Source organism: Rhinoraja longicauda, chromosome 3, assembly GCF_053455715.1.
Source record: "Rhinoraja longicauda isolate Sanriku21f chromosome 3, sRhiLon1.1, whole genome shotgun sequence".
NCBI classification, from domain to species: Eukaryota; Metazoa; Chordata; class Chondrichthyes; order Rajiformes; family Arhynchobatidae; genus Rhinoraja; species Rhinoraja longicauda.
In genome coordinates, this window is record NC_135955.1 from 21,171,475 (window position 1) to 21,183,664 (window position 12,190).

At 42.1% G+C, this 12,190-nt stretch overlaps 1 protein-coding gene across 2 annotated transcripts in view; it reads right to left on the minus strand.

The window, feature by feature from the left end:
• The window catches only part of LOC144590088 (neuronal acetylcholine receptor subunit beta-2-like), a 30,532-nt gene extending 18,543 nt beyond the window's left edge, over positions 1-11,989 (minus strand). The window contains exon 1 of one of the 2 annotated variants that reach the window (XM_078394955.1): positions 11,784-11,989. In XM_078394955.1, the coding sequence (XP_078251081.1) occupies positions 11,784-11,829 (46 nt within the window). In that variant the 5' untranslated portion in view covers positions 11,830-11,989. Of the gene's footprint in view, positions 1-10,651; positions 10,669-11,783 lie in introns of those variants that run through there. The other variant, XM_078394961.1, reaches the window with a different exon arrangement.
• Between the last annotated feature and the right edge of the window lie 201 nt (positions 11,990-12,190).

Sequence of the window (12,190 nt, forward strand, 5' to 3'; positions counted from 1 at the left end):
ACACTATATCTTCTAGTTTGCATGGGTTCACACCCAGCCTTTCTAGGCCTAAATGGAGAAATGGCTAAGAAACGAAGAATTTCTCTAGCAAGGGAGAATAGCAGAAAACTTATACTTGAAGAAGCCAAGAATGAAAGGGAAAAGTTTCGAAAAACTCATAAGGGGCAGTTCATGTTTATTAAAATGGATGCCACCACTCGTCACAGAATTAACTATTTTGCCATCAATGCTAGATTTGTTGATGAAAACAATAAAATAGTAACTCGGACATTAGGAGTAAAGGACACCAAGGCACATCATGAGAGCAGGCATAGCCTAAATCCATCCGAGTGCCCATGCGACCTTTAACTTGAAGAAAGTGAATGGTTAAAAGAGCAGTCAAAGGAGAAGTTAGTCAAAGGACTAGATTTTATGTATCGTCACTGATAATGCTTCAAATATGCTAAGCACAATAGAAAAGATTAATAAAGTTGAAGATGAAAAAGTCAATACTGAAAGGGAGATCTCTAATGCAGATTCTAAAACAGCAGAAATAAAACAGAATGATGAAACTTTAGATGACATTTTTGAGGAGGCATCTCAGCTCTGTCTAATCCAACATATGCATTGTGCTGTACATACATTGCAACTAGCAATAAGAGATGGGTTGAAAGAACGCCATGCAGCTACTCTGATAGGTAAGGGGAAGCAAGTAGTCACAGCAGCCAGGACCTCTAAAATGTATGCTATCCTCCAGAGACATGCAGGAAAGGGAACTATTTTGAACCAAGCAATTCGCTGGGGCAGCACATAAATGATTGTTAAGCATTTGCTTGACCTAAAACCCTTTCTAGGAGTCATTGATAATCCCAGTGTCTTACTGACTGAAAGTCAATGGAGGGAGGTATCACAATTAGAAGCTCTGCTTGCTCACCCTTATGCAGTCACCAAAAAGCTGCAAGCAGAGGATTTAACTCCTGGTACATTCCTTTGGGAGTGGAAAATTTTAATATTTCACCTATCCAAAGCTGGAGGATTAATTGCTGAAGGAATTGTATCATCAATGAAGAGGAGAGGGTTTGCTACTTGAAAATCAGATCTTGTTTGCTGCTGTCTACATAGATCCAATGAACCGAATCTTGGTGAGCGAAGATCAAATTGCTAAAGCAAAAGAGGCTCTCTGTGATGGTGCAGTTTGGATAAAAGGGCTACTACCTGAAAAGTCAGAACCACAAAATGAAGATGGGAGTACCAAATCCTTCTCATCCTCTTCAAGTGATGAAGAGACAGATTTTGAAAAATATTTAGATAAAATTGAATAGTTGAGAGCAACGAGTTCCCGTTTAAACGTGCGAAGGCAGCCTTTTGATGTTAAACTAATGGAATTTAAGCAAGATTTTCTTGGTGGTTTAAAAGAAGTAGAGAAATATGATCGCTCATCTAAACTTACAGTACAAGAAGTCGTCCCTGCTTATCCAGAAATAGTAACATTTGCAGCTATGATAGTAACAGCCATACCACCCACTCAGGTCAGCGTGGAGGGACTGAAAATTCTCCGCACTGAAAATAATTAAATCAGATTTAAGGGCTTCAATGAAAGAGGATCTGGCAGAAGCAATTCTGTTCCTAAGGCCAAGTTACTAATAAAATTTAGGTATGTACTTTTGTACCAAACTTAACTACATTTAGTTTTAATTTCTATTGCATTTGAGAAATAATTTGGCCATTTAGCTCATAACTGTGGCCTTAGTTTAATAAATTTTAGAGTTTGCTTTAATAACTTTTATTTAATTCAGTGGAATTTTAGTTTTGTCATAGTCCCATATGTAATTTTGTTTTCTTTTAGCACAATGAATTATGGTTTTTTTCAAGAATAAACAATAAAAAAGCCACAATAGCATAGCTACAGTCATTAGACAAAACTTTAAGAACATGGGTTGAAAAGGTAGCCTGATGATTCATGTAGTTCTTATGAAATGCCACCTTGTGGAATGTCATCACAGCAGATTTAGAATTATTATACCTAGGGGTCGGAGTTGGATACCCAAGAAATCAAGGAGTTGGAAGTTTTGGGTATCGACTCCACAGCTCTGGTTTGCCTTTTACCAGCTTGCTTATTGTACCCTGATGAACTTTAGTGAGTAGCAACATGAACTTCCTTAGAACTACCAACTTCCTTAGAAAGCTTAGGAAGTTCAGCATGTCCCCAACAACTCTCACTAACTTCTACAGATGCGCCGTAGAAAACATTTTATCGGGGTGCATCACAGCATGTTTTGGAAACAAGACCGCATGAAATTGCAGAGAATTGTGGACGCTGAACAGACCATCACACAAACCAACCACCCTTCCATTGACTCCATTTACACCTTAATGCTGCCTCGGCAAGGCCCGCAGCATAATCAAGGATGAGTTGCACCCGGCCACTCCTTCCCCCCTCTATCATCAGGCAAATGGTATGAAAATGCACACGTCCAGATTCAGGGACAGTTTCTTCCCATCTGTGTCAGACAACAGAACAATCCCACCAACAACTGGAGAGCCATCCTGAACTACTATCTAGCACATTTTAGACACTTGGACTATTTTTTATTGTACTTTACTGGACCATTTTGTACTAAACGTTATTCCCATTATCATGTATTTGTACACTGTGGGTTGCTCGATTGTAATCATGTATTGTCTTTCCGCTGACTGGTTGGAGGGGGTGCAAGTGAACTTCTGCCTCACCTGAAAAGACTGTCGGGGTCCTTGGATGGAGACGAGGAGGAAGGTAAAGGGGCAGGTGTTGCATCTCCTGTGGTTGAAGGGGAAAGTACCTGGGGAGGCGGTGGTTTGGGTGGGAAGGGACAAGTTGACCAGGGAGTTGCGGAGGGAACGGTCACTGCGGAAAGCAGGAAGAGGTGGAGATGGGAAGATGTGGCTAGTAGTAGGATCCCGTTGGAGGTGGCGAAAATGTTGGAGGATTATATGCTAATGGGGTGGAAGGTGAGGACTAGGGGGACTCTGTCTTTGTTACGAATAGGGGGAGGGGGAGCAAGAGCAGAGCTGCGGGATATCGAGGAGACCCTAGTAAGAGCCTTTCTATAATGGAAGAGGGGAACCACCGTTCCCTAAAGAATGAGGACATCTCCGATGAATTGGTATGGAAAACCTCATCCTAGGCGCAGATGCGGCATAGAAGGAGGAATTGGGAGTAGGGGATAGTCTTCACAGGAAGCAGGGTGAGAAGAAGTGTAGTCTAGATAGTTATGGGAGTCAGTGAGTTTTTAATGGATGTCAGTCAATTTCACTTTCAAGGTTTATGCTAAGCCACCTTACTGATGCTGCAGGTGAATAAAGTAAGTGAAAGGATTGATGTTTGCAAATATCATTTTCCAGGGGAATGAAGTCAGTGGTTGTAAAGACAGAGAAGACGAAGTCAAGTCGTGTTTATTGTCACATGCACAAATACGTTGAGGTGCAGCTACAATGAAAATCTTGCTTGGCAGCATTACAGGAATACACTCAGACAACACACAAAAACATAAATTATACATGAATGACATAGATATTTTATAAGACAATGCAAAGAAAAGGAGTGCAAAAACATGGCATTGGTGCAAAACACAATTAGAGAGAGCATATCTACGGTAGTGCAAGAGGTGGTGCATGGTATCCTTTTGTTTTTGTAGGTTGTGGATTGTGCAGCTTGTTTCAAGAATCTGGTGGTTATAGGAAAGTAAATGTTCCTGAACCTGGTGTTGCGTGACTCCAGTTTTCTGTACCTCTTGCCCTATGGGAGCATTGAGAAGGGGCATATCATGGATGGTGGGGACCTTGATTATAGATGCTGCCTTATTGAACCAGCATTTCATGTAGTTGATTTTGATAGTGGAGAGGGCTGTGTCATGATAGACTTGTTTTCCAGTGTATTAGAATTGCTGCATCAGGCCATCACGCAACGCATCAGGATACTTTCTAAAGCAGATCTGTATGGGTTTGTTGGGTTATTCAGTAACACGCCAAATCTCTTTAAACATCTAAGAAAGTAGATACTGGAGTGCTTTTCTCACGATTACATCTCTGAGCTGGGCCCAGGACAGGTCATCCACAATATGAACACCCAGGAATTTGAAGCAGCTAACTCTCTGTGCAGCCAACACACCAATAAAAAATGGTTCATAAGTGATAGGAGCAGAATTAGCCCATTTGGACAATCAAGTCTACTCCGCCATTCAGTTGTGGCTGATCTATCTTTCCTTCTCAACCTCATTCTCCTGCCTTCTCCCTATAACCCATGACACCTGTACTAATCAAGCATCTATCTATCTCTGCCTTCAAAAATACTACTTTCCGAAGTCAACAGTTAGTTCCTCAGTTTTGTTGATGTTGAGTGAGAGGTTGTTGTTGTGACACAACTCAACTAGGTCAGGATGGAATCCAGGTCAGTGGAGCCCTGAAGGAGCTGCTCTACTTGCATTGTGGTGGCTATAGAGGCTCAGTTACTGTAATCAAGACAGAGATGGACATGTTTCAAGGCAGTAAGAGTAAAGGAATTATTCACAAAATGCTGGAGTAACTCAGCAGGTCAGGCAGCATCTCGGCAGAGAAGGAATGGGTGACATTTCGGGTCGAGACCCTTCTTCAGACTGATGTCAGGGGGGCGGGACAAAGGAAGGGAATTTTTTTTTTGTGGCCAAACGGGGTGGTCCAAGAGGAGGGGTCATCAGTGGGGGGTGGGGACTCCTTACCATGGAAAAAGGCTCGGAGGCGGAGGAAGAAGAGCTCCACGTCATGGCGGACGCGGAACTCGTTGATGTGGGGGCGGAGGGGAACAAAGGTAAGGCCTCTACTGAGGACAGACCGTTCGGTGTCTGAAAGGGGGAGGTCAGGGGGGATGGTGAACACCCGGCAATGGTGGGGGTTGGGGTCGGATGGAGGCAGGTGGAGGGGGAGGGGATGTTTGGTGGGGGGGTGGTGGGTTAGCAGGACAGAGGGGGGCATGAGGACCGATGTGGCGAGTACTTGGGGTCGCCTGGCTGGAGGGGGAAGGGGGAGACCCAGTGGAACCCCTGCTGCAGTTACCTGTAGTAGGGGGTGGGCAGTAAGAGTAAAGGAATGTAGGATTAGTGCAAGAAACTGGTGTTTGGCTACAAGATCAACCTGGACTTTATTGAATGATGGACCAAACACAATGGGCCAAGACACCTATTCCTCTTTCTATTTTATGTTGCACTGTCATAATTCTGTGTATTTATTTAATTTTGGTTTCTAGTGCTAAACAAGTATAAGGGTACTGGGTACCTATTGTTCTGTGTGTCGGCTTCTCAGTCTACTGAGAGAAGGAGTCATACTTGGAGTGGTAACCTTACACTTATTGACAAACCATTGTGCCTCAGAAAGAGGGATGGGGCTTTCGAGCATGCCCTGCCATTTGTGAACGATTTACTTCAAACATCCTTGTCCCACACGATCTCCGCATCCTATGATTCTTTGAATAACGAGAAATCTATTGATCTTGGTTTTGTCTGAACTCAATGATTGAACCTTTACAGTCCTTTGGGATTTTAATTCCAGTGATTCATCTCTTCTTTTCAGACCTATCAGCTTTCCCTGAATTCCAATACTGCGACCTCCAGTTCTGGACCAGTTGACGGAAATATCCTCATCATAACTATTCTATCAGAATTTTTTATGCTTCAATAAGCGAGTTCGTTATCTCGATAAACGCAAGGAATCATGGGATTTGTCAAAGGTCATTCGGGATAAACAAAGAGCGTTGCTAATGAACTTAATGGCTAATGTACACTGAAACAATGGTTGATAAATGATTAAATGAAGTGAAAGAAATTAAGAGTTGTACGAACTTCTGTACATTTACTGATTGAGTTCTGGATTTCAGTTCATATCAAATCTAGTTGAACATAAAGTTGAACTTCTGATCAAAATGATCTGCAAGTGCAACAACATCTCATTTACATACTAATGGAGGCAGTAAATTACATAATGCTGCGCAGACGGTGAAAATATCATCAATATGCGGAAGTAAAGTGATGGGTAAAATGTTTCTCAGGATGTTAAACTACTTTAGACAACCTATTCACTGCATTCACAGTTCAACATGAATGCGGACATTGGCAACCTTGGTTTTGTGTACTTTTTCTCTGGTCATTTGCTGATAACCACCGCTTGGAGGGGGAATCTCTAAATAGGCTTGGCAAAACATCAAGTCTTCTTGAATGGGAAATCCTCTATCTGCCATTATGCAATCCCCAGGAACAACTAAGTTTAAAAATCCACTCTTCCTAACAATGTGTGTATCAGATAATCGCCCACCCCAAGCTTTTGATAAAGATGTGACCATGCCATTTGGGGCAATTCCAACCAACAGTTTCACAGTGTTGTGTTTCTTGTATTCGGACCATGTCAAAGCCTGCAACTGTAGATGCCGTTGTCGTTCTATAAATATCTCTGTGTAGTCGAGAATGCATCTCAGTGCTAGGCATTTATTTATTATCTGTTTCGGCTGCGTGGACCGTATCAAATCATGATCTGGAAGCATGTCCATTACATACCAGTACAAGTTATAATGCAAAAGAAAATGGTGCAAGTATATTGAACTAATTTATACAATCACGAGATTATAACTGAAAATTACAATGTCAAATACTGATTAAAATTATCCAATGTAATGGGAATCAGAAGTGACATGTTTAGTCAGGAGACTCGTGACTAAGTTTTGTACTACACCACTTTACTTACACATGTACTTGCGGAACTCATTCAAAAGTCAACAAACGTGCATACAGCCCATGGCCATGGACTAGTATAGTAAGAGGTGAAAACCCAATACTTTTCATATTATCTATTGATAGTTATAGAAATCATACATTTTATTTCATTCTCCCCCCCCCTCCAAAACAAAAACAATAAATAATGGTTGTTATTAATCGTCAGGATCTCGCTCACTCACTGAAGCGGGCCAGCAAGCGACCAAGGAAAAGCGAATTAAACCATCAAAATCATCGTAGTTTTGTACAAATCAACCATAAATACACCTAGTTAATAGTTTTGAAAGCAGTATTTTCTTACCTCAATGAAGCAAAACTGGAAAATACATATGAAACACAGGTCTGTATACACACAGTAGCTCAGCTGGCGAGAATGTTTATCCTGAATGACCCATGACTTTGGGCCATTCGAACTCGCTTATTATATCACCTCATTCCAGTAAACTCTAGTGAATTAGAAATCTGCTCTCAATATTTCTCATTTTACAAAATTGCTATGCAGGAAATATTCTGATGAAGCTTCACTGCATTACCTTCATAGCAAGTATTGTACGTCCTTTTTTAGATTATGAGGCCAAAACTGTACATAATATGCCAGGTATGGTCTCATCAAGGCTCTGTGTAATTGTTGTGAGACATCATTAATCCTATACTCAAATTCTCTTGTAATAAAAGCTGTCATCCCGTTTACCTTCCTAATCTGCCCAACTACATAACTGCTTTCTGTGATTTCTGTACAACGTCAATGTTGGGGAATTGGTCTTGTATTGGCTACCTTTTTGCTCTCTTTCCTAGATTCTTCTCAATGAGACCAATCGATTCAAATGTCAGCAGTGGAGTTCAACAAATGGCCAATATTCTATATCCTCTTTACTGCCATGAAGGACAGTGAGATCAGTATGGAGAATGCTAATAAGCAAGGGCAGAAATGTTTTGATGTCTCTCATGGTTACATAGTACCTTATTAAGATTTCAACATATTTAGCTGTGTCTGTCCAATGGATTATTGCAGAAGTTCACCCTCTATTATTACAAGCACACAAACAGATAAGTGGACAGATTACCACAGGAACAAATGTGTGGACAGATTACTGAAAGATGCAAAAGCAATAGGGTTGTTGTAGTTGGTGACTTTAACTTCCACAATATTGACTGGGAGCTACTTACTGAAAAAGGCTTAGATGCAACAGAATTTGTTAGGTGTAGCCAAAAGAGCTTCCTAAAACTGTACATGGATAGTCCAACTCGAAGTGAGACCATACTGGATCTTTATTGGGAAACAAGCTAATGTGTGAGGTGTTGCACTTTGGAGATCAAATGTAAGGAGTAACCATACAATTAATGGCAAGACTCTTAACAGTATTAATGTACAGAGGGATCTTGGGCTCCAAGTTTATCAATGTTTGAAAGTGGCAACATAAGTAGAATGAATAGAAAGGTGTATGGTATGCTTGCCTTCATTGAATGCAACATTGAGCATAAGCGTCAAGAAGTTACCATGTAGCTTTAGAGCATATTGGTTAGACCATATTTGGAGTACTGCATACGATTCTGGTCGGCCCCATTACAGGAAGTATGTGAAGGCTTTGGAGTGGGAGCAGAAGAAATTTACCACAATAACTTTAGACTTTAGAAATGCAATGTGGAAACAGATTATTTAGCACATCGATTCCACATTGACCAATGACCACGCTGATAGTACAATAGCTGACAGCTATACTGTCAACCAACACTCAGGCCACAGAGTGTTCCAGGTGTTTGTCTCTAAGATTTGACCATAATTGTTTTGAGTTAGCCCTTACAGTCAGAAACATGTTCTAAGGAAGATGCAGATAGGAATGACTCGAGTGGTTTGGGGACCAAAGAATTTCAGCTTTATGGTTAGACTGGAGAAGCTTGGGTTACTCTTCTTGAAACAAAGAAAAGTAAGAAGAAATTTGATGGAGGTTTACAGGCCAAGGGTAAATAAAATAAACCAATCCCCATTGGTAAATAGTTCAATGACCTGGGACATAATGAATTCTACAGATTAATTATGATCTGGGACTGGCTATCCATAGGCATATTGGAAAGAGCAGGAAAATAAATTGTAGGATTACAAGGAAAGAGTGAGGAGATGGGCCAGAAGGGATTGCAATATGGGGAGTCGTTGTGAAGACCTGATGGGCCAAATGGACTATTGAATGAATCTACAATCCTATGAGTCTGTTGTGTTTTGTTTGTTACTGAAGCTTGTCAGCTAAGTCTGTACAAAACTGAAAGCAAATTACCTCATGATTAAAAACATTGTTACTTCTCAATATGTTAAGTACCTCAAATTTTAATGAGTGAAAATTAAGATGCTGAAATGCCCTTTTTCCCCCACTTGAATCAAGGCATAGTATTTAAAATATGATTTGTAGTATGAGGAAAACACATTAAGTTTTACTGCTGTCAATATATTCTCCTGAGGTATAAACACACTTAAATTCATGTACCAATTTTCATTCAGCAGCTCCATAATTCATGTGAATTTTTAATGTTCATAGTAACAGTTCACAATAACCCCTTACCCTCCTCTGGTGCATTGATATCCCACATTAAACCATCCAAACTGAAAAATCAATGGTTGGATTCATTTCAATCAGACGTCCAAGTAAATCTTGAATTTTACAAACTCGGCAAGAGAACAAACTGCTTTAGGTTGGATTGGACAACAGAAATCAAAATAATATCCCGTGGCTTCTGGACGTTTCTCCTAAAAGGGACCTGAGCATGTTTGAGCAATTTGTACTTAAACATGAAAAAAAGTGAACATTTTCCATACAGAAAATAAATGTGGTCCTGAGGTTATACATGAAAATGTTGACAAACAGATCTGGATATCCTGCACTGGAGTACGATAATGGGACTGGATGAACCATCGGAGTTCTGGACTATGGATGGAAATTTGATATCAAATCCAACCCTGATAGCTGAACACTTTATATTTAAGAGAATAAGTAAAATGTTAAAAGAAAGCTGGGTCAAAGTAACTACTGTCATTCCATTAAAAACCCATCCAGTTAATTCATGAGGTTCAGGCAGCACAGAGGCACAGCTATTACTTCACAGGGCCAGAGCCCCGGGTCTAATCCTCATACGGTCATATCATATCATATCATATATATACAGCCGGAAACAGGCCTTTTCGGCCCACCAAGTCCGTGCCGCCCAGCGATCCCCGTACATTAACACTATCCTACACCCACTAGGGACAATTTTTACATTTACCCAGCCAATTAGTGATAGGAGCAGAATTAGGCCATTCGGCCCATCAAGTCTACTCCGCCATTCAAACATGGTTGATCTATCTCTCCCTCTGAACCCCATTGTCCTGCCTTCTCACCATAACCCCTGACACCCATACTAATCAAGAATCTATTTATCTCTGCCTTAAAAATATCTATTGACGTCCTCCATAGCCTTCTGTGGCAACAAATTCCAGATTCACCACCCTCTGACTAAAGAAATTCCTCCTCATCTCCTTCCTAAAGGAACATCCTTTAATTCTGAAGCTATGACTTCTGCTCCTAGACTCCCTCACTGGTGGAAACATCCTCTCCACATCCACTGTATCCACGCCTTTCACTATTTGGTAAAATCCAGACGGGTGCTGTCTGCGTTTGTACGTTTGTACGTTCTTCCTGTGACCACGTTGGTAATTTCCAGGTGCTTCGTTTTCCTCCCACATTCCCAAAACGTTTGAGTCTGTAGGTTAATTTAGCTCAGTAAATTGCCCCTAGTGTGCAGGGAGTGGACGAGAAAGTGGAAAAACGTAGAAATAGTCTGCATGGATGGTTGTGTAGGAAAGAACTGCAGATGCTGGTTTAAATCGAAGGTAGACAAAAAATGCAGGAGTAACTCAGCAGGATGTCTACCTGAATGGATGATTGATGGTCTGCGTGGACTTGATGGGCTGAAGAGCACGTTTCTATGCTGTATGTCTAAACCAAAACTAAACTAAACTAATGTCCATACATGCTGCCTGGCGTCCGGTCAATCCCATACCCGCCACCTTCACTGCCTCCTCGGTTCCAGTGCAGTTAAGGGCAATGGGCAATAAACACCAGGTATGCCAACGATGTCCTTGCCTATTTGAATGAATGAGTTGTCTTTCTGCTGACTGGTTAGTTGTCTTTCTGCTGACTGGTTCTCTATCTTTCTGCTGACTGGTTAGCACGCAACAAAAAAAAAAAGCTTTTCACTGTACCTCGCTCGGTACATGTGACAATAAACTAAACTGAAAACCGAACTACACTGAAGCGCGAATTTCGCAATGCTGTACCAGCGGAGGGTCACGACTGCTTGAATGAATTTCGTTCGGTATCGAATGACAATAAAGGTATTCTGTATTCTGAAATAAATAAGTGTAGGAGGGGCAGGAGGAGCGTGTCAGGGGAGTGTGTCAGTACTTTGAGTTAGGAATTGTCTGCAGAGTATTTAGAACATCCTTGCCGGCATTTATGACATTCAAGTTTTCTAGAAAGTTCCACTGAAATGGCCCGTCGTGAAATATGAGGAATATGCCTGCTAAGAAAAAAGATTGCTACAGCACGCAGCTCCGCAGTGTGTGTGTAAACGGTACAGCGGCCGAGCCGGGAACAAACAGTATAAGAAGACAACTGCAGATGCGGGTACAAATCGAAGTTGTTTATTCACAAAATGCTGGAGTAACTCAGCAGGTCAGGCAGCATCTCGGGAGAGAAGGGAATGGGTGACGTTTCGGGTCGAGACCCTTCTTCAGCCTTGGAACAAACACATCTGCAACAAACAACAGCAGCTGGCAGAACAGATTCCGCACAACTACCCTGGCCGGTCGGGTCACGCACTGGCAAAACGGCCCAGAAATAACACATGATGATCGTACAACTATAAACCCACTGGAAACATTCTGCTCCTGCGGCTGTTCCCAGCCCTGTTTCAGTTTTTGGGATAAGATTTCTCCCGGATCTGGTTAAATTCATCCCGGCGGCGACGGCGGAACAGTCGGAAAGGAAGGATTGGACTTACTTTCGCAGACGAGGAATAGCAGGGAGACTGTGAACGCACGCAGCATGGTGTTGGTTGGCGCTCGGATCCCCTGCCCAGGCGAGGACTGGAGCGTGTGGCTGTGGACAAACAGAGCGCCGCTCTCACTGTGATCCGCACACACACACAGTCTGGCTCCACACACACACACACACACACACACACACACACACAGCGAGAGCCCGCATCAGCGACAGTGGGAAGGAACGGGATGGGGAGGGGAGATTGTGGAGAGGGGGAGGAGTGGAAGGGAAAGAGAGTGAGAGGGAGGGAGGGGAGGAACTTGAAAGGACAACTCCCAATGGAAATGTTGACGTTTGGAGTCTGAGGACAGGTGATCCGACAGACACAAAATGCTGGAGTAATTCAGCGGGACAGGCATGGGGAGA